General features: G+C 40.0%; 1 protein-coding gene across 1 annotated transcript; it reads right to left on the bottom strand.

The window, feature by feature from the left end:
• Positions 1-8,880: 8,880 nt before the first annotated feature.
• Positions 8,881-18,221, bottom strand: stard7 (StAR-related lipid transfer (START) domain containing 7). Its single transcript, XM_017489891.3, has 9 exons — positions 18,060-18,221; positions 17,143-17,789; positions 16,247-16,407; positions 16,104-16,153; positions 15,806-15,916; positions 14,890-14,972; positions 14,352-14,451; positions 13,549-13,633; positions 8,881-12,750 (listed from the first exon to the last, which is right to left on the bottom strand). The coding sequence occupies exons 2-9, from the start codon at positions 17,607-17,609 to the stop codon at positions 12,581-12,583; spliced, it is 1,227 nt and encodes a 408-aa protein (XP_017345380.1). The 5' UTR covers positions 17,610-17,789; positions 18,060-18,221; the 3' UTR covers positions 8,881-12,580.
• Positions 18,222-23,864: the final 5,643 nt, after the last annotated feature.

Genomic DNA, 23,864 nt, shown 5'->3' with positions numbered 1-23,864 from the left:
AGATAGATAGATAGATAGATAGATAGATAGGTGGATAGGTGGATGGAACTAGATAAAGAGGGATTAGATAGATAGATAGACAGATAGATATTTAGTCCTTCATCAGTTGTATAAGAATCTTTGTTGGTAATCTAAGGTTTTCATATTCGTTCTGATGGAAATGGTGCTGTATCATGCTGAAATCTTTATTACTGCTTCACTCATTACTGTAGAACACTGCAGTCACTCTCTGGATTCTTCCGGATGGACAGATGGATGAGTGAATAGACGTGTGAGTTTGCATTTTGGTAACAGAGTTGAGCAGAATACAGTGTAGTTTCCCAAAAATGATGCAACGGTCTCACCCAGTACGTGAGCTCATGATGATGTCTACATGATCTCAAGAATTCAACAGATCTGTCCTTGGTCTCCACGATTTTTGAAAAATGCTTTACATCTTATACATCTTATCTTATAATTCACTCGACACATGTAAAAACCGGTGATTGCCGTAATCCTTTTCCTCCCGAATGACTCCGAGTATTGAAACACTTCCCGAGGCCGGCTGTACTCTTATACACTTAAAGTACAGATACAGATCCAATAATCCAGGCTGCTGAGTGACATTGAGGAGCGCTACACTAATGCTAAGCTGAACGTCTTCAGCAAAAATTTGGTAAGAATATCATTAGTGTCCCATTCATCCGCTGGGGTTACTGAGTTCATCTGGAATGAAATGGAAGCAGAAAGTCGCTGGATGTATGGACAGTGTGTATAGTGTGTGTGTGTGGCAGAATGGTGTGTCTACGGGAGACTCCTTCAGATAGCAAATGCAGCACTCCTCCATCTCCACCCTCTCTCCCCCATCTGCTGCACTTTCTCCTGTAAATTATAGTAGCACTTTAGCTAATGAAAGAGTTGAAGTCCAGGCACTAATAAAATCCATTAAGCGAATAAAGCACTTCCCCCTCTAACAAAATTAAGAAATCTGCCCCCCCCCCCTTAAAAAAAAAAGGACTCTATATTAATATTTATGAAATGCGGAATGGACCCCTTTACCCCTTCATTCACCCCTCCCCCATTTAGGGGGCCCACACTTTGCCCCGCCCTGTCCAGCATCCTTTCAGTCGTCCACCTATCCCTGAAGATTTTGAGTGACCACGCCTTTTGGCGGTAGGAGGGGCAGATGACGGAGGGATGTTGGAGGAGAGCCGCCCAGGAGAGCCCGTCTTCAGTTGGGGTCGGCGATCCAAGCGGGACAACCAGCTCAGAAAAGCGTCTCCTCTTCGCTCTTCCGTACTAAGAACTGAGTTGAGAACCATCCTCGTATTGGGTGACCTGTTGGACAATCTCGAAAGAAAGCAAGAAAGGTATGAATTCAAAAGGTCATGACCAACGATGAACGTCTAACTGGTTTTGCTTTTGTTTTCACAGAGCCGTTGTGAAAAGACGCTGGTTCCTGGAAGTTCTGTGTAGCAGGAGCAAATGTGATTGGTGGATTAGGGAGTTTAGAAGCTCTATCTATCAATCAGAGTGTGGTAGAGAAGATCTGGGTAAGACGTAGAGTTGGAATGTAGAGTTCAGATCAAGTGCTTCAAGGATGCGAAACGAGAGAAAAGCTCAATACGCGTCTTTGAAAGGACTAGACTGGACTCCTCACAGTAAGAACGTAAAACCGCCATTCCATCATTGGTTTCGGTTCTAATCTAATCCACTTTTCCACCTCATTGAGAGATCTTCCTTTCTCCCACCCATCTCTCAAACCATCATCCCCATCGATATGTTTGTCCTCTTCCTTTTCATCATGCTAAGTGGTCCAGTTGCCGGACCTTTAGAGTTGATTAGCGCTCCCATCTCTCCCATTCTGTCTAAAGCATCTCTGGGGAATTGACAAGTACGGGAATAACGAGATTAACCCCTAGATGGATGGCCAGACTGTAGTCCAGCTTGGTTTACTTACTCAATAGGCACTTTGTGTACAGACGTACCATCCTTTTAGGGTGATGATCTCTGTGGGACGGCACCCGAAATTGCTGTCTTTTGATTAAATGCCGTGTTTTTCTATTCCTGGCCAAAGGACCTGCATTTGGTCCTTGCAAATTAAGTCTCAATGGGCTATTTTCCATCCATCTTTGTCCTTGAATGCTTCTAAGTAAGACTACCAGACCTTTAGAGTCTCTTTATTTATTACGGTTCTCTTAACACAACCATCATCAGTCTGGCAAACTCAATTTCTATTGACTTTTTTTTTTATAAGGAAGAACTAGACTAATTCATCTGTAAGGTTCTGATTTGACTACCAAAACCGCTAGGGCTTTTTTTTTCATTACTGTTTACCTGATATTTTATAACATTTAAAAAAATAATAATTAGCTGATTCACCAGTCATGACGATAAAGGAGGTGCGAGATTTTAGGAGCGGGTGGGGTTTGACGCAGTTTTGGCGCAGAAAGGGCGGTGCCCATGTCTCGTCGCAGTGAGATTGTGACCTATGACTAATTTTTTGCAGATGTACTTAGACACACAGTTTGTTGGACACTTCCCCCTTGGTGCCACCAACGGAGACAGAGCTGCACAGATCCACCACCTGTCAAGACCTCGGCGAAACTCAGCTACTACAATCTTCAGTCCAACTCTTCTTTTAGGAAACGAACAGCAAAACGTGAAGGGAACGGACATGCTGTTTAAACCGGAGACGTTCCTCGAGGAACTCCGATCCATTCATCTTTTTCTTCTTATATCCATTTTGTGAATGTTCCATGGATATACCTTCCATCTGCCATTCATGCACTGGATTCATTTAGCCATCCTCATCTGCATGATGAAACCGTACTTTATGGTGTCGACGGAGATCCGATATGAGGTTCTCTTTGGACCGGTCCACGGGGTGAAGACTTGCCTCACATCTCTGCCCAGGACGCCATTGTGCTTGATCTAACCATGCAGTTCCTCTCAGGTCCATGGTTGTGCCAAGCACTTTGGAGACTTGCGAGCGCGTTCGTCTTGTTACGTCCTTCTTCATCTTCTCGGTATATGAAATCATGAAAGCTTGACCTTTTATCGTGTGTGTGTGTGTTCAGTTCATTATATTTAAAAGAAAAACATTTACAAGCACCTCAAGAAATAAAGAAGTCTATATTGTTGTGTTTTTTTTAATCCGAGCGGATCCGAACAGATCCAGTGGTACAAGGTGTAAAAATCTGATTTAAAAAAAAAAAATGTTTATTAAAATGCTACACCACTTGTGGAGATGAGCATTACAGTCTTGGTGAACTTGGCAGAGCATCAGACATGGGTGCATCAGGAATCCTCATTATTTCAAAAGGTAGATTAAACCAAGAACATGACGTAAAATATACGGTGATACAGCAACATTGTGTCATATCAAATGATTGGATGATGTGGATTTCACTCGTAATATGGCTTTATTCTCAAAGCACCATTAATAAGTGCAAGATTTCAGAACATAAAATGTGACAATTGGGTTAAAATCCCTTTTTTCAACCTGTCCACCAAACATCATACACAGTTCTGAATGAATCAGCAGCGTATCCAACTAGTCTCCGCTCATATAAAGCTGCTTTTACGTGACATGATGAACGTGATATGAAGAAAGAGAGAGAGAGAGAAAAAACACCCCGACATGACTGTGATGAATGAAAGTCAGCAGGTTCATGAGAGGTGGAGCTTCTCAAGTCTCAAACTGGTCTCAGACTGCTTTAAACAACAGAGGTCATCGTGTAGCTCATAAGCTCGGCTCGAAACATCTCTCTCTATCACCTTTATCGCTAATATGTTGTAGGTCCCAACCAAAATAAGTGCCATTATTATCCTGCTTGGCACAACTTGCACTTGCTCACTAACAAACCTGTAAATAAAACGAAGCATATCATTTTGGACGTGTCTTTTGGATATTAATTCTTGTTTTTTTTTTTTTTTTTTAAGCAGTAGATGTCTTACTGTAGGTCGTACCCTCAGCTCAAGCGTCTCTCTCTCTCTCTCTCTCTCTCTCTCTCTCTCTCTCTCTCTCTCATGATTATATTTTAGTTCACAACCATGTCACTAGACAAGCCAAAATTATCACCAATCAGTTGCTCAATGAGTACATTTGAGCTATTTGAATACAAGACAGTACATAGACAGATATACACACACATGCACAGGTGAAGTCCTGCTTTCACATCCTTAAAGCGGTTCATCTTTTTTTTTTTTTTTTTTTTTTTATCAATTTAATTAAAATTTTCTCAACCAAATCTGTGCTTTATAAAGAGTTTTATCTAGCTGTTACAGCATATTTATTAAATGGTGTCATTCCATATCGTTAATTCTTAAGGGAAATTATTGGACATCAGAACAACTAGTTTGGACAAATCAAACTGGATGCCATTTTGAATCATAGACAAAATCTATTTTAATGGGCTAGTATTAAGTATGTAAGTATGCACTCACTGATACTCAATGTAAATATGCATCGACTCACTCAATTTAGCAGCAATTAATCTAACGTTTTTATGAGCCAGCGTGAATGTGAAGGTCATCATTTCTTAAGCCCAGACAGCTTTCCAGTCAGTGACGGGATCTAAAAATAGATAATACACACTCTTCGAACTTTCTAAGCATGCTACGATCCTGGAAAATGTGCAGATAGGGCCACTGGGATCTAGTTTCGATCATAAATATTAGTATGGTGTGGTACACTCCTTACACGTATAAAAATCTAAATCTATTTCTGCCTTCATTTCTAGTTGAACGCATTTTTAAAGCAACAACTTGAGTAAAAAGTTCAAATATTCACAAGTTTCAGAATTTCTTAGTACTTTAGTGCTAGACAAGTTTGTGTAAAACCTGATCCATGATTTAGATCAAGTCTATGAGCGGGCAATCTGAACATGAGGTTCAGAGGAAGAGACGAGACTCGAGGGAAATTCGAGCTTTTTTTGTACAAAGAAAGTAACGTGGCCAATAGTGACCTAGAAATAGTCCAGAATATTGAATAGGCAAGATATTAAACATTTCCCTTCTTTGTATTAAATTTTTCTGTTTATTTCTGTTTATTATTATTTTTTAAATCCCAGATTTACAATGTGGTCTCAGGTTTTTGGGTCCTGCTGTAAACATACAGTACATACAGAGTGTGTGTGAGTATATATATATATATATATATATATATATATATATATATATATATATATATATATATATATATATATACATACGTATATACATATATACATATATATATATATATACATATACATACATATATATATATATACACACACACACACACACACACACATATATATATATATATATGTGTGTGTATATTTTTTATATATATATATATATATATATATATATATATACATACATACATACATACACACACACACACACACACACATATATATATATATATTAGTTAACATTAATAAACCATAAGTAATGTTAACGCATATTATTTAAGGTTTCTTCAATTGTGTCCTTTCTACCTGTTTATTTCATCCACGACAAAAATATCCACATTAATAAGAAAACTAAAGAATAATTTATCGCATGTTTCTGTAATGTTACATGGTTTATTATTTGAAAAAATCATCAGTTAATACAAGTGTTAGCTACTTTTTTGATGTTACTGAAGCAAAACTTCAGTATTAATATGAAGCATTACACAGATTTTAAGAAACTGAAAGAAATACACAATGTGCTTTGTAAACTGTATGTCTAAACCTAATAATAATTTAAAAAAAAAAAAAAAAAAAAAAAAAAAAGACACCAGATGGTTATTAAGGCCAAGAAATGCTTTCAGATTTTTCTCTTCCCTTCAAGTTTTTGCCCCCTTGCACCCCCCCTTCCCCTTCCCCTTCGTGTACCTGCTCAGAACTGGAAGCGCACTAAAACGTAAATGACAATGACAACGACAACGTAAATATATCCAATTACACAAAACATCACTGGCAGTCAATCAATGATCAGCTCGGATGATGATTGATGGACATTGTTCTGGAGATGAAGTATAAATCAATGTGCATTAGTATTCTGCGTCAGAGCTGCTTCTTTACTGCTTTGAATAGTGATGACTTTGTGCATAAAACTGTCCGGTCTCTCCATCACAGTTGTTACGGTATTGTTGAATGAGGATTAATCAATATTTCAGATTATAGATGCTGTAAGACCTTGAGTCAACATCGTTCTGCTTTAGGAGACACAGAACCCCGTTCAAAAGATCTGGATAATCAAATATCGTAAGTGAGACTGTATGATGTGGAAGCCTGAGATTTACACCCCTGTGTGGTAGTGTCTCAAACAATGTCTCAAAATGAGTCGTTCACGTTTTCTATTCAAATGTGATGTCACATTGGAACAGGCCCCGCCCATGAGTGCGACAGACTCCGCCCTATTAGCATAGATCCTCCCCGAGTGAGCTGAACGCAGTCCGCCACATTCTCCACGCTGGAGCAACTATTAGCGTAATGAGTGATAAGAAGAATGTCTCAGCTTCGTAACCGTCCTAAGCGTGCCCCAAAAAATAGCTAAATTCGTATACGTTTGTTCGAATAATCTTACACCAGACTGCTTTGTGAACGAGGGTCAATACAAAGCAGGATTTGCCGAAAAGTTGATTCTCAAAGATGGATCAGTACCAACTGTTCGTGATTCAGCTTCATATCCAGAACACGTAAGCATCGCACTTTATATTATGAATGTTTGCATATCGCCTTCAGAATGTGCTTGTTAGCAGATTTCGCAGCTAAAAGGTTACCATTGTCTCTGATTGTATTCACAGAGACCAGAGCTATGTCGTTATTTTTAACCTGAAAACGCTTACCGTCTGTATAATATTCATACATACAAGGATGAACCGGTATTTACGGTGTCAGTCATAATGGTTCTACTGATTTGCTTATGCCATAGTTGCAGAGGTGTAAAGGCACAGCCCTATTCTAGAAAGGGGGCGGGCACCAGCAGCTCATTTGCATTTAAAGAGACAAGGGCATTTACAGCATGGTATAATAAATAATCCATGGGGTATTTTGGGATGAAACTCTACAGACACATTCTGGGGACACCCGAGACTTGTATTACATCTTGTAAAAAGGGGCATAATAGGTCCCCTTTAAAGCTACACAGAACCTATTCTGCATCACGTTTCAACTATAGCAAGGAGCACTGAAGCTGTTCTGGTGGCCCAACCCATTTTTCCTTTAATTTGTCCCACTATATATATATATATATATATATATATATATATATATATATATATATATATATATATATATATATATATATATATATATATATATATATATATATAAAGAACATGCCACTAACAAGTCTCATTAAATCAATGTGATGAACATGGCAAATGTTAACAGAAACTGATGTATGATTACTAAATACCCAATGTAATAGGGAAAAAAAAAATAAAAAATCATACAGGTGACGCTTCCTGCTTCATCAAATTCCCATCCATGTGAATATACAATCCCAATTCTGTTGGGACAGTATGGAAAATGCAAAAAAAAGAAAAAAAAAAGAGACATTTGAAAATTGAATTCACACTGTACTGTATTCAAAACATTATTAACACATTGTTTGATGTTTTACTTTGTATATTTTCAAAAAAAAAATTAAACTCATTTCTCAATCTGATGACTGCAACACAGTCGACTGTTTCCCACTGTGCAATGTCACCTTCTCTTTTAATAACAGTGTTTGGACGCTAGGTGAAGACACCACTTGGTTAAGTTTAGCAAGTGGAATTTTCCCTCATTCCTCCATTATGCATTTCTTCAGCTGTGTAACTGTACAGGGCTTCGTTGCCTTATTCTGCACTTCATAACGCACCACACATTCTCAATCAGAGACGGGTCAGGACTGCAGCAGGCCACGCTAGCACCCACACTCTGCTTACGCAACCATGCGCTTGTAATCCGGGCAGAATGTGGTGTGGTGTTGTCCTGGTCTGGATGGCAGTGTATGTTGCTCCATAATGTGTACATATCTTTCTGCATTAATGATACCCTCACAGATGTGTAAGTTACCCATGCCATGGTCATTGACACGCCCACATACCATGACAGACGTTGGCTTTTGGACCTGATGCTGATAACAGCTTGGATGGTCCTTTTCCTCTTTGGCCCGGAGAACACGACGACTGTTTTGTCCAAAAACTATCCGAAATGTCGACTCGTCGGACCACAAAATACGATTCCACTGTGCTACTGTCCATCTCAGATGAGACCAAACCCAGAGAAGTGGGTGGAGCTTCTGGACAGTGTTGATGTACGGCTTCTGCTTTGCACAGTAAAGCCTTAACTTGCATCTGTGGATGCAGCGGCGAATGGTGTCGACTGACAAAGGTTTACCAAAGTATTCCCGAGCCCATGTCCGGATCTCCATTACAGACTCATGACGGTTTTTAAGACAGTGACGTCCGAGGGATCGGAGATCACACGCATTCAGAAGTTGTTTTCAGCCTCGCCCTTTACACACCGAGATTTGACCGGATTCCTCGAATCTTTTAACTATATTGTGCACTGTAGAAGGTGAAACGCCCAAAATCCTACTGATTTGTCTTTGGGGAATGTTCTCCTCAAAGTGTTGGCGGATCGCTGATCCTCGACCCATCCTTGCTCTTGAAGGACTAGGCCTTTTTTTGGAGGCTCCTTATATACTCTGATTAGACGATTGCCTCACCTGTTTCACATCACCTTCTTATTTCAACTTCTCACGTCGCTATTAGTCCTAAATTGCCCCGTCCCAACTTATTTGGAACGTGTCACAAGCATCGATTTCAAAATAAACATTTATCGTCAAAAAACTATGCAGTTAGATAAAACATCAAATACCTTGTCTTTATACATTCTTTGTTTAAATACGAGTCAAAGTACATTTACAAATCACTCCTCTTCATTTTTATTAGCATTTCCCATACTGTCCCAACAGTTTCAGAATCGGGGTTGTAGAAATTCACTTTCACACACTAGAGCAATTAACGGAGAAAGAACCGCTCACAATTTCAGTCTGGAGTTGCATCAGGGCTGAAACATTGCAGAAAAAAAAAAAAAAAAAAAAAAAACAACCCCAAAACAAACATTCATCAGCTGAGCGTTTTTCTCCCCAAGCACCACTGAAGAGGCCCAAGAAACACATGCAAACCTTCAGCGAAGCCTCACACACCCTTACCAACAGTCACGCTGAAATCAAGTGCTGCGAATGAATCAACCGTTCGGATAAGTTGACAAATGCAAATCCATATTTATCACATGCTTTATACAAGAGTTCATCTTATGCTCTGACTCACTAGTACAAATCTGAAAAGAAAAAAAAAACAACAACAACAAAAAAAAAAACCACACACAAGAAATCTACAAAACATTTTAAAAAAATCTGTAATTTTAGAAACCAAACCAAAAAAAAGGGGCAAATTATTAAGATGGGACAATTAAAAACACTCGAGTTTGTTACAAAAATGATCTATCTTTCCTTTCCAAGCCGTACAAGAGAAAGAAGGAAAAATAATATTAAAGAAGAAAAAAAAAAATAATAATTAATGAACCGAATCCAAAGCAGAATTTTAGGACGTCTATGATTGGACAGGTTCATGTAGATTTTTCAGCTCGTGTAGATTTTTAACAGTCTTGCACATTTCATCATCAACGTGTTCCGATACACAGCACTCTTATCACACTGTTCGTGGAAGTATTACATAACACGCGCGTCACACAGTTCCTGTGGTTGGTTTTTTTTTTTTTTGTGTGTGTAAATGAGATGAATAAGCATTCCTCACCGCAAGAAAATTCAGCTTTACCGACAAATCGTGCCATTTTAAAGCGACCGTTTCTGTTACTACAAGAAAAAGAGCGATATTAAAGAGGAAAAAAAAAAAAAAATACGGACTGGCCTAACTTCCATTCCAAGTCCTGAACAGACAGTGTAATGCTGATGACTGTGGAGGGATCGATCGTCATGGTCATCCGGGTTGCACCATACACCTCTAGGAACGCTACTGGCTCGACAGGATTCACAAAATGAACAGAAATAAGAAGTACTAAATCTGTGTGTTGGGGGGAGGGGGGGTTGAATGAGCATCAAAGTGTTTACATCATCACCACGCAGATCACTGAGAAAGCTTTAACGTTAATCTTTCTAAGGATCTCCATTCACCTCACTGTACCTGCCTTAAAATGGCATCTTCACCAAGAATATATTTACATATCAGCATGTTGTTGTTTTTTTAAGTACATTTAAGAATTACGGTTCATCTACACCATTAAAAAAAAAAAAAACCATCATACCGGTCATGACATGGTGGAGTTCAGGCTAAAGTCTGACGGGGAAAATAGAAATGTTAACTGGAAGATGAATATACACACAAACTATCAGAAAGCAGAAAAACAATGTTTTCTGTCAACCCAGTGAAGCCCAGACCTTCATACCATACACCCTCTTTAATACAGGATGTCCCACAATTCTCCACACACGGGGGGAAATGAACGCCACAATTTCAATTATATATATATATGGATCAGGAAGCTGTCGCAAGGTTGCGATGGACTTTAACAGGAAACATGGTGAGCACATCACATACACACACACACAACACTGTTACCAAACTTACTAACAAACTCGAAAAGACTGGAGGTGATGCGGACCGACCGAGGAGAAGCGGACGTCCACGAACGTCCGCCGACGAAGACGCGACCGATGTGGTCCTGGCGTCCATAGTCCCGCACGTATGGAGACTTTTGGGACACCCTGTAAAGTGTGAGTGTAATATTTGTCTTTAACTCGCACAAATATGAGCCTGATGCTCAGGATGTGTTCGCAATCCCACCGCCGTATTTTTAAACGGATTCGAAACACCTTCACGACTATTAAACCGGAGGAAGTACGATCTAACGGCTTGAATCCTGAGGCCGTGATTAAAATGGAAGGAAAATGAATCCGAGGCTGACTGATGCATCAGATTCGAGCGTGTAAATGAAATGGAGGTGGGATTAACCATACACTGGGAATTTTCGTTAAATATTCCATTAAAAAAAAAACGACAACATTGCTTTGAGAGCATTGTCGCTTAAAACGAAGACATTGTGTCCGAAAATCTGCCAGGAAACACTTCGCTGTGCGTCGTCATTTTACATACAATACTTTTTTCCTCTCTCATATGACTGGGAAAACTCATTAAACGTTTTATCCCTACGTCGTTTCTCATTGGCTGGTTCACAGTGACGTCAGATCACCATCCAAAGCCCAGTTCGATCAAACGGATTAAAACCCGCACGCGGCCACACTTTAGCTTGTCCGGTTGTTCTCGCTGGTTTTGTTGCCCGATATCAAGAAACTCCCGCGAGCGTCGAATTATTTTCTCTCTCTCACCCCTTTACTGTTTACGTTTTGATTTCACGTTTAATGATGAGTGCTTATTAAACAGAATTGCTCTGTATGCTGCTTTATGGTGCGTTTGTTGATTTATTTATTTATCAGAAATCGATATCCGTGTCCATTAAAGTGATCTCAGCTGTCGTTATCTGAAATCACGCACTCGTATCATTAGCGCTCCTAACTCTGGTAGTACTCTAGCACGTAGAACCGTCTTACAAGTAAACGCTCCTGGGGTTGGGACGCAAATCACACGAGAGCGCCGAGTGTTCAGCAGTGATAAGCGCGCAGACGCCAAATCAAGAGAAAACAGACGCAGCTCTGGCGCAGCAGAGGAAGTGAGGACGCTAGCGAGGACGCTGCGGTCGCTCGAACACGTCCCGCACTTCCTCGTGAGGAGCTGGTTCGAGAAACGTGAGGACCAGAATGCCTGTGTGTGTGTGTGTGAGTGCTGCTGCGGTGAAGCGGAAAGTAAGAGACGTCTCGTGGAATTTTCCGAACCCAAACCTGTCCATGCAGAGAGGATTACGATTAGTCACATTTCCCCTGTAGAAGTCATCGAATATAAAAATCTGTAACAAACCTCATGGCCGTTTTTGTTACTGAAGGGACATCTCTCGAACACGCTATGGACAATAAAGAAAAGGAAGTGGGATGTTTTGAAGCGCGTACGTCGTGGCGATGTTGAGCGTTCATCGAGAATGAAAATGTGTTCCTGTGAAACGGCGGCACTAAGGACGACTCGACGTGAATATTTTGTCACTTAAGAGAACACGCACCGATGTGGCTGCAAGCTTGGCGACTTTGTTAGTAGACAAGTGAGAAGTAGTTTGTGAAAGTAAAACTCCCAGGAGCGAGAAACATACAGCTGAGCGAGTGGACGGAGTTTTTTCCCCTGATTCTGACTCAGGTGTGCAAGCAAAATAATTCCAGCTGTACCAGGTCTCCTGATCTTTACACACACACACACACACACACACACACACACACGGATAGAAAGGTGTTTTGGCAGCAGCAGTAGCAGCGTCTCTGATTCTCACTCGCTGTCTGTAGGTCACAGTAAGAGGCAAAGCGCTCGCACTCTCTCTCTCTCCCCCCTCCCTCCCTCCCCCCCAGGCTCGTCACAGATTCGTTGTGAATCAAACCCGAGGTCTCTTAGGTCTTAATGAATTGCCCATCTTATCCGCTGCACATCTGGCCAGCTGTTTCCTCTCTCTCAGGCGTAAATACGGGAGGATCCCGCGGTGTGCGTCGTTCCTTCCTCCAGCCGCTCCGAAGAGGTCTGCTGCACCTGCTTCATCATGCCCACGTAGTCATAAACGCCAACCTCGTGGTTCTTCGCTCGCAGAGCCGCCGTGTGCAGCTTCTCCAGAAAATCAGGCATGCCTGAGACGGAATTTTTTTTTTTTTTTTTTTAAAAAGGCAGACGTTAAAAATAAAAAGCAGCACAGAAACAGAAGAACGAGAGACAAAGATGCAAATAAAAGGTGGAGAGGTGGATGGAGATATCTATAGAGAGGTAGATGTACTGTTAGACAAATGGATGGATATAGGACAGAGAGAGTGATAAATGAATGGGCAAGAGGAACAGACTGATACAGAGATTAACAACGGGTCAAAAACAGATGGAAGTGGAGGAGGGGAGAAATCGAGATTAATAGTAGAATAGAAATAAAATAGAGAAGAGATCGAAATAAAGAATTTTTTAAAAGAAAGATTTTTTAAGCGGTTAAAAAAAAAAAAAAAAAAAGGAATGAAAGGAGCACAGAATGAATAAATAAATATGAAGCCAGAGACGAGGAAAAGCAAAAACAGATCCAGGCTTATAGGCAATCAGAGAGAGAGAGAGAGAGAGAGAGAGAGAGAGAGAGAATAGAAAGAAGGAAAAAGATTTTTTTTTTAAAGTAAATGAAAACAGTAGGAAAAAAAAGATGAGGAAAAGTAAAAAGCAAAAAAAGGAATAAAAATCCTTTGAACGTTTTTTTTTTAATGTTTATAAAGACAAAATGAAAGAAAATACATGAAAAAAAAGAAAAGAAAAAAAAAGAAGAAAAGTGTAGCAGAAAAGTAGGAGCATGTAGAATTAAATAATCAAATGAAGAAATATGTCTTATGAGATCTCTACATAACACACAAACACACACACACAGGAGATAACACACACACACACACACACACACTCACCGCTGGACACCATCCAGCTCAGACAGTAACGAGGGAAAACCGTCTGAGGATCATCGCTGTACGTCAACAGATAGTCAAATCCATTCTGAGGAAACATGAGGATCAGATCACACCACATCAGACTGGATCAGATTACACAGTCTCACACTCACACACACACACACACACACACACACACACACACACACACACTAAACAGATTAATCAAGACAAATTGGTGGATGTAAGAGATTTATACAAGAGGGAACAGTGAACAGATATGATGGACAGACAGACCAATAGATAGATGTATGCATAGAGAGACAGAGGGATTGACAGCTTCTTAAACAGGTGGATGAACGAACGGGAAAACGGTGAATGCAGGACAGGCAGACGAGTGAAGGGATGGATACAGGACACACGGACGGATGGATGCAGGACAGAGCGACAGACAGCCAGAGGGATGGATGGATGGATGAACAGGTGGATATTACAAAGGAAAATTTGTGATAAGAGACATAAATTGACAGATTGACATGACAAAGAATCGTACAGATGGATGGATGCTGTACTGTTGTACAAACGGATACATGGATGGATGGATGGACAGCAAAATGCATAGATGGATGAAAGGAAAGACAGATCAATAGATAGATATGATGGACGATGGAGGGAGAAGATATATAAGACAATCACAGACAGATGGACTGATAGAAAGACAAGTGAATAATAGCTGGCACACAGAGAGAGATGATGGAGGGATGAAAGGATTGAGAGAGACACACACACACACACACACACACACACACACACGGTTCTCTCACCTCATCGAAGGATTTGTGGGGTCGGATGACCATCCTGGAGCAATACGAGTGAACTCTAACAAACTCCTGCGTCTCAGGAATGCCAGGATGTTCCACAGCTCTGTCACACACACACACACACACACACACACACCTCAATAGTTATGTTTCCGTCCAAGTTGAGAAATTTAACTTGTGCAAAAAATTGGAATATCAGATAAAAACATTTACGAATAAAAGCATCAGTTCCATCGAACGTGTTCAAGAGAACAAAATCGTCACTTCTGGCGAAACTGCCGCATCTCGCTCGCCGCCGTTTTTACCTTTCAGACCCAATTATCCAAATTTTTTCGTGCACATCGAGGAATTCGGTAAATGCATTTCCATCATAGTTTATGCGCATGTCTTCTTTGAATACAAAAAAACCCCACATACGTTACTTTGTATGCGTTTTGGAGATTTTATTCGCGTTTCCATCCAGCGATTTTTAATGCAAAAAAAAAAAAAAAAAAAAAAGTCACGTAAAAATATGTAGATGGAAATACGTGAAAACGCTCACCTGGACACCAGGACCATCAGGTTGTTCTCGACGTCCACTTCGTAGCGGCGCACGTACACGTAGTCTCGGGAGTACATCGGGTACTGTGCCGATGAAACAGCAGAAAAACAAGAACTTTCAGACACTCGAGGTGCACAGGATTACCCATAATGCACTGTGATGCATGGGATTGGTCTGATTCACACACATCATACAAACCCCTACCCAACTACACCACTACGGCAGGTGAGAGGAATGTGCGTGCAAGATAAGCCTTACTAATACAATTAGACTGCACGACCGATAAGCCGATTACATAGTCTTAGACGACGACTCTGTCGAATTCTCGATTCTGATTGGTCGGAAAATGGTGCTTTATTTATTTATTCATTCATTCATTCATTCATTTCAACAGCAGCTCGGACATTAGTGCGGGTTTATATTAACGCGCACCGCACAGACGGATAAAATGCATGTCTGATCGTTGATACGGTGACGTTTTCTGTAAGGAGACGTTTATTTATTTGTAACCTTTACAGAAGGAGTCTCCAGTTTCAGCGCTTCACGACAGAGGAATGTACTCTCTGCGGTTTTTTTCACCCCTGTAACAAGACAACCGGCATTGGATTTTGTCTTTACACGACAACAACGTACTAAAAATGGAAAAGTTTTTCCAACCACAACATATTACGCTGTATTACACATGCCAGGCCAGTAGTGGGCGATGTCACTTTGTAAAGAAACACAAGGGGGGGGGGGGGGGGATACACATATCCTCCAAAACAAACAATATAATTATAATACCTAAACATTATTAAAAAGAAACGTTGTGCGCTGCATTAAAACAGCGAAATACATTCTAACAGATGTACCAGGTCATTCTTTTAAACCCATGAAGCTGTGTTTAAATAACATACAAAGAGGTTTCTTGTCTTACAGGGAAATGTGTTGCCCAGTGAACGACCTCTGACCCCGTGTTCAGGTCCCGGTCCAGCACTTCCAGTTTGATCACCAGTGCGTCCCACTTCTTCCTGTATTCGGTGTCCAACTAGAGCACGGGCAAACACAAGAGCGTCTAAACTTAACTCACACCTGCTTGATGCCAGCACGTGCACATGCACGCACATGCGCACGCAAATGCAAATGTCACGACCGTAAACAAAAAGGCAGATCAACATGTTCAGACAGTGCTTGGTTTATAATCGTGGGATTTTATTCATCAAAGAGCAGAGTACCTGAACGTTGAAGAACTGTCTGGGAGTAACATCAGTGTAGGAACCAAATACTAGAACAGAAGAAGTGGTAAGGAGAACGTTCAGTGTGGATTTCAGCTTCAGGTTATTTCATTAACGACGACACGGCCGCTACAGGCGCTCACCTCGGTACTCGAACAGGTGGCTTCCTTCAACTGGTCTCCTCCACACTTTAAAGGTCTTCTTCTCCATCACGATTTCCCAGCCACCCTCAGCCTGCGCGCTGGCCTTCCCCGCAGCGGCCTTCTGCTTTACAGCATCCATAGCCTGGAGCTCCCACGCACACCTAACACACACACACACACACACACACACCTCAGAATCACAAAACCCAAACACCAGGAAAGTCAGAAGAGAGGAAGGGACATAAAAGAGGAGAGGAAAAGGACAAAAAGAAGGAAGAACCCAAAAAGGAAAAAAGGGAAAGAAAGAAACGAAGGACAAGGAAGGGATGGAAGGAAGGTATGTAAAAAAAAGGAGGGAAGAAGAAGGAAAGAGGGGAAGGAAGAGAAAAATCGTGAAGGAAGGAAGAAAAATTAAGATGAAGAGAAAGGGGGATACAAAAGGAAGGAAGGAAGGAAGGAGGGAAGGAAGGAAGGACGGACGGACGGAACGTTCGGGGGAAGAAGGGAGGAAAAAGAAAGGAAGGAAGGAAGGATGAAACAAAGGGAGGGAGGAAGGAAGGAAGGAAGGAAAAAGAAATGATGGAAGGAAGAAAGGACGAAACAAAGGGAGGGAGGAAGGAAGGAAGGAAAAAGAAATGATGGAAGGAAGAAGGGACGAAACAAAGGGAGGGAGGATGGACGGAAGATGGAGGAGGTATAAAGGAAGGAAGAAAAAAGATATGGAAAAATGAGAGAAGGAGGAGGTAGGGAGGAAAGGAAGAAAGGATCCTAATAATATTGTAAAAAGAAAGTGAGAGAAACAGGAAAGGAGGACAGGATGAAAAGCCATACACTGATAAGAATAAGGCAGGAGATCTCCACCTAGCTGTAGAAACTCGTACGGCTTTAATACTAACCTCCTCATCTCATCGTCTTTGATCTTCTCGTCCTCCCACATGAACACCCCGGCGAGGGCGGCCAGCAGTTTGCCAGTCGGGGCTTGCTTGTTCTGCAGCCGGCGCCAAATGTTGCCCACCAGCGTCCACCTGCTCCTCTCCGAGTACAGGTTGGAGTAGAGCTCTGCGACCTGCAACGCTCGCCTCAGTCTCTGTCCGGTCACAAAGCTGCAGTGGTCAGCCAGGATGGACAGAAGCCCTTCTCGCTTCTTCTTTCCAGGGACGCTCTCACCACATCCTCTTCCTGCTTTCTGGAGCCATGTGTAGAGAGACTCGAGCCATGCAGCAGCTTCAGACCTGCCATGTCCTGCTCCACTGCTGTGTCTTAGAGCAGGCGTGCAATGCAGACGAGCAGCAGGCGTGCAATGCAGACGAGCAGCACGCGCGCTCATGCTGCACAGGGGAGCACACTGGACGGATTTGAACATGTCTGGTGCACGTGTGTGTGTGTGATTTAAGATGTCTTTTCAATGAGTAGCAGGGATCACAAAGCTTTGAAGATTTCCTCAGATTGGACAGATTCCCATGCAGGATTAGGACAGCTAGCATGCAATGTCACGCCGTCCACATGTATAAACAATTTACAGGAGTGTAAACAACCACGTGACCTGCATGCAACGACAGATTAAATTCTAAATAACGGTTGTACTATTCATAAATATCTTCTATTCATCCGGAATTAATGCAGAATCCGGATTAAAAATCTTACAAGAGGTGTAAACAGTTTGACATTAGCTAACTAGCTAGCTTCTGAACACCACAAAAGCCCAAAGAGGAAGTGCTTTAAAGAAGCAAAACTGCCTGCATCGCGGAATATTTTTCATACAATGTTTACGTTCTGTTAATATTTTAGAATTCACTTAATTATTTCTCCTCACCGTATTTTTTTTTTTTAACTACTTTTTAATCCTGACTCTGCATTCCTGCCGTCCTCATGCTCTCAGGGGCAGCGCACGTCTCCAAGTGCGTCCATATTGTCACGCCCACACGTTGTTATGAAGATTCTGATTGGTCCGCTCGAGTGTCCATCAATATTACGCTGCGTGCGTACGTTTGGGTACCGCCTATACGTTGTTTCGACGAGTCTGATTGGTTGTTTCAGCTCATGGTTACGATTACCGGAAGTGTGCGGAGCTTATCTGGACTAGCATGCTCAATTATCCGTATTCAAGTCAGTTTTAAAGACTGTAAAGCTTCGCTAAAAGTCCCCCCCCCCCCAAAAAAAAGAATCATACATATTAATTATTGCAAAAGTGAATTAAAACAATTAATTAAATTAATAAAAACAAGCTTTTAGATTAACAACAAAAGCGCCAACTTACTGGTGCAACTGACATGTGAAGGTTGAAGGGTCAAATACATCTTGACCTGCTTACATAAAAATACCGAATGTTATCTTTTTCAGGTGACATTAAGTGCTAAAGTGACATTATAAGACAAGGGCATATTGTTCTTATGTTGAAATGTATGGTTCTCAGACTCTAGTGCAAAAAATAAAATATGAGGAACTAGAACATTTTCAAAATATTCCTTCATAAGTGCTTTATCCCGGGCAGGTTTGTGGTGGATCCGGTGCCTATCCCAGGAACATGGGGTGTGACGTGGGAACACACTCTGGATTGGATGCCAGTCCATAAGAGAGCATCATGCACACACACACACACACACACACACACACACACACACACACACATATTGAAACACTCATTCACACCTAGGGCAATTCAAAGTCACTAATTCATCTACTGGCATGCTTTGGGAAATGGGACAAAACCAGAGAACTTGGAGGAAAGGAGTCTAGTCAAGGAGACTCAAGACAGAGTTTTACAAGACAGACCCGAGCTCAAGGGCAAACCAGGGACCCTGAAGTAGTGAAGCATCGCGACCGTGCTGCCCATTAAATGAATTGTAGGACATATTTGCTTTTTAAAAATTTGCCTCTTTAGTGCTGCACTGGTGTAGCTAACAAATAATATATGCCCATACCTGCAAGTTTAGCATTGTGTAAATTGCATGTTTAGAATTACAATCTCTCCTTAAAATACAGTCTCAATAATGGCATATGTACATAAACAGTTTCATAAAACTGTCTGTGTTTATAGACAGAAAGCAAGACAGAAAGAAATAAAGTTAGAACTAACTTACAATTCTGCTTTTAAACTTTAAGCCATGTCTCTTATTCGGGTCTGATTCTGGTGCAGAAGGACACCAAACTATGTGCAGTAAATAATTTGGCTTCAAAATGTGCTACGATCAATTTTTATAGATATGTTTGAGATCTGGTTGAGACACTGAATTTAACACAGCCATGTGAATGCAAATGTCTAATGATTTACAGATGGGTGACAATTTAAAGGAACTACTGGCTCTGGCGGCTCCATTCGTCCTCTAAGGTGAACCATCCCTGCAAATCAGTGCTGCAGTTTTTCGGGCTGATGAAACATTTCTATCCTACTTCTATGGGAGTGGTCTCTCTTCAAGGCTGACCCCATCGCCATCCACAGGCCAAGGTGGCTCACTGAATGGCATGATGAGGATGAAAATGATTTATATCATATACTATGGCTTTCATAGTTAGCCAGTTGAACACCTATGGGAGATTTTGGAACGACATGTTAGACAGCGCTCTACACCACCGTTTTCAGGTGTTCATCTCTCCAGTACAGATACAGAGAATTTTGCAATCTAAGCCGAATCACACTGAAGCTGGTCTGGCAGCTTGTGGTGGCTGAACTCTAATACACTTTCCCATTAATTTGTCACCTGTGTATAGTTTTCACAGTGATAAACTGGTAGCTACTGGCTTCTTTACTTGTTATCTACATGAACTTCAAGACAGCCATGTCTTGTTTACAGTTGGGAAACAGTGTGTAGATTTAATAGTTTCTTTAAAATGATCATAAAAATTTTAGATTTTAAACACACCTTTTCTCCAAACACTTTCCCCTTTCTTCTTTCTAGTCCTTTTAGTAATTTTTGGGCATGTACAGTACTGTGAAAAAGTATTTGCCCCATCCTGATTTTTTCCGGTTTGCTTGTTGTCCCGAAAAGCTGAAAGACTCACGCAGCCCAGCCAGGAGACGCCAAGTTGTCATGGAAATTAGACAACACTCGCAGACTCGTCCTCTGAAGGTAAAAAAAAAAGAGTTTATTACAGAAAGATGGTTAATAAAGCAGGATAGAGTGATGAGAGCGTTCTGAAGCACTTGTGCTGAAAAACTATTATATATATGAAACGCAGAGCATGACACACTTCTGTGTACCGATAAGAAGCAGTTTGAGGCACTTCAAACAGGCTTTGTTTTAGGGTCTTAGAAGATGTGCAGATGAACCTTGAACAGAAGAACATGTTTGTGTCTCTGTAAGCAGATGAATATTCTGTACTGATCTCAGTGACATGACATGTCCTTTATAGGCGTTCCTCATATGAACATGAACAGGAACAAGATTATTACAAAGTAAAAATTAATAATTTCCCTCACACACTAAATCTATATTTTAAACTGACCACCAGGGGACGACTTTTCTCCTTTCTATTTGGTGGTTTACAAAACAGTTGAGCTCTTAAGTCCTTCTCTAACTCACTATTTAAGCTGGACCTGTATTTAGAAGTGTAATAGAGCAGGAAAATCAGCACTCTGGACATTTGGATTCTCTCAGATCTGGTCTAGAATGTAATATTACCTATATTCTACCTAATCTTACCCTGAACCTGTAATGAGAATTACAGAATTCATGAATTAATCTGTTAATTTGTGCTTTAGTCACATGACCTAATAAATAATCACACCTGGTATCTCTAATTTCTCTGTACTGCATGTGCATGGTGTATACAGGGAAACTATTCTGGTACATTTTGTACAGCTTATCACAGAGTACAGCAGGAATGTACACCCCATGCATAGTGATACACACACACTGCGCGCGCACACACACACACACACACACACACACGCACACATTAGATAACCTTATGTGAGACTTGAAATTTCGAGAGCGCTCCAGAGAACTGAATCCTCATTTTTTTGGTTAATGTTTGATATTCGATGGCAGTATAAATCATGGTGTAAATGGTGTTAATAATAACACTGATGAGTTAATGCAGGTTCACATTGCTTTCTAAAGTCCAGTGGAAAATGTTCTCATTGAGTCATGGTAATTGTTAACTGCTGTGTTTTAAGCCCTTTTTTTTTTTTTTTTTTTTTTTTTTTTTTTTTGCTTGTTTAAAGGCCACATCCTGTTTCTGCAAGAAATGATTCAGAATCAGAATATAGTTTAATATTATGCTAATATATACAAACAAAAAAAGTAAAAAAAATAAAAAATAAAATAAAATAAAAAGATTTACCATTTATGAGTCCAATGAAAGCCTCTTTTTTCCTCAAACTTACATTAATGACATTTTCCATGATATCACTGTTTAATGAACTTAATGTAAACGTACATAACAATACAGCGTTCCTTAATTGTGGGTAGGGGTTCGTAAAAGAAAGGGTGTAATGGGGAAAATAGCAGTAATAATTTGCAGAAATTATTTAAATGTAATTCAAATTAGTTGTATGATTTATATGCATTTTGTACATCAATAATTAACCATTTCTGAGTTATATAATTGACCGTATTTTGTTCTCATAGAGCATATTCATGATAGAGACATACTGTGACAACGGCAAAATAGACAAATTTCTAATTTCTAAAAAGAAAACAACAACAACAATTGTATTGTTGCACTCTCTAATATATATATATATTTATATATATATATATATATATATATATATATATATATATATATATATATATATACAGTATACAGAATATAGACTATTCGTTAATATAAACATGTATAGTGCTGGAACTACTCTCAGAGCTGCTGTTGTAGAAAATTAATTAACAGCTTCTGACCAATCAGATATGAGAATTCAACAGTGGTGCAGTATATATAGTATATATATGTAATATACAGTATGTATAAAATTATAGAATTAAATACTCATTTTATAGCATCAGCTTATACACTTTACGTTCTTTCCCACACTGTTTTTCATTGAAGGGAGGAACCATACCCAAACGAAATATTTTGAGATCCATGATAATAACACATACAGTGAACTCTACTCATCCCCCATTGTTAGTTCCCATGAAAGAAGTAAAAGCTCACCCATATCTTAAATCCCAGTTTAAGTCCTCAGCTACCCCATAAACAATAATTTACTGTAAACGACATATTTTGTGTATCTTTTATAAAAATCCACTATAGTTTACTATGGATTAACTGTGGTACTGTGTGATAATCATGGTTATTATTCTCTGAACTATACTACTACCATAATACTGTAGTACTTATTTAAAATTATGTTATATTATTTCAATTCCACTACCATATGTAGCCATATGGGTCTGACCTTGAGCTGAATTTGCTGGGATGCTTACTTCAGGGAAGACTGGCAGCTGTCTTGAAGGCTTTGCATTCGTAAACAATCCTTCTCACTATAGAATGGTGACTTTCAAATAGCATGGAGATGGCCTTATAACCCTTCCCAGATTGAAGAGCAGAATCAATAGCTTGATATTGGTCAATATTTGATATGGAGGAAGGAACCGCAGTTTAGTTTTCTTCCAACTTACCATGCTCAAGGCTAAGTAAGGAATAAATCATGATGGGACATGCTGTTGTAGGAAAATAATCAACGACTCGAAGTTAATAGTACCACCCTGAAGTTGATTATTTTCCCATAAACAGGATGTGCTGTTGCAGCAGCGCTACCAATTGTTATATTTATAGAAGAACAACGTCATACAAAAATCAATTTATATTAACATTTATCGTTGTGGAACATTCCTCTTATCACCTGTTACAGCAGCTAACAGAAGTTCCTTCACCAGCAACTCTTGGAGTTATAAGACAAACAAACAAAAAAAGTTCATTCACGAGAAACCTAAAAACGCAAAGTCCTCCATGCTGAAGATTTTCCTGTGCGAAAACTTAAGGTTACATCTTAACCTCTGACTGTCTTCTACAGATTTCACCATGTCAGCTATTACACATGGTTTTTAAATGTGTTAAATGTGTATGTTTCTGTAGAAATGATAATGTATTGGAATGTGTGTATTAATATAAACATCGCAGCTGGAACTGCTGTCAGAGGTGCTGTAATAGACAATTAATCAACACCATCTGTCCAATCAGAATTAACTGATATAAGCAACTTTTATTTGTAGTATAGTAAAAAGGACCATGGCTGTCACACATTTCGACATAAAAAAAATAAAATACAATTTAGTCCATTTCAGTTGTGAGGCAACACAGAGTAACCACAATAATAGTGAAACTATGACAGTCAGACTATAGTAACCACTAAATAACCATGGTTTACAAAGAGTGGTTTCCTTTTGTGCCAAAAAACAATGGATCATTTTCGTAATGGTTGTTTTCAATAATGAGTTTGAGACAGAGATTGAGACAGACAATATAAAAAAAAGCATTCTTGTGAGATTATGTTTGTAAGTGAGCGAAACTGTTTACTGAGAGTGTTACTTATAAATTCTACTGTGTAGTCTGAAGCTATTCAGAGTTACTAATGTGTACTGTCTGGGGCTATTTTTGCTTTAACATGGAGAAACTGATGGCGAGGTTTTAGCAGACCAGCCGATGTGGGGAGAGCATGTGCATGGATAGGAAG

The sequence above is a fragment of the Ictalurus punctatus genome, chromosome 16 (genome assembly GCF_001660625.3).
Source record: "Ictalurus punctatus breed USDA103 chromosome 16, Coco_2.0, whole genome shotgun sequence".
In the NCBI taxonomy this organism is placed as follows: domain Eukaryota; kingdom Metazoa; phylum Chordata; class Actinopteri; order Siluriformes; family Ictaluridae; genus Ictalurus; species Ictalurus punctatus.
This window is presented reverse-complemented; position numbering and strand designations above follow the sequence as displayed.

What these genes read in the sequence shown, in the direction of transcription:
- stard7 (XM_017489891.3), bottom strand. Translation starts at nt 17,609, where the DNA reads ATGTTCAAATCCGTCCAGTGTGCTCCCCTGTGCAGCATGAGCGCGCGT. An exon ending in CCACCTGTTCGAGTACCGAG is followed by an intron (nt 16,154 to 16,246) that starts GTGAGCGCCTGT and finishes CTTCTGTTCTAG; the next exon opens with TATTTGGTTCCTACACTGAT. An exon ending in GACAGTTCTTCAACGTTCAG is followed by an intron (nt 15,917 to 16,103) that starts GTACTCTGCTCT and finishes CCCGTGCTCTAG; the next exon opens with TTGGACACCGAATACAGGAA.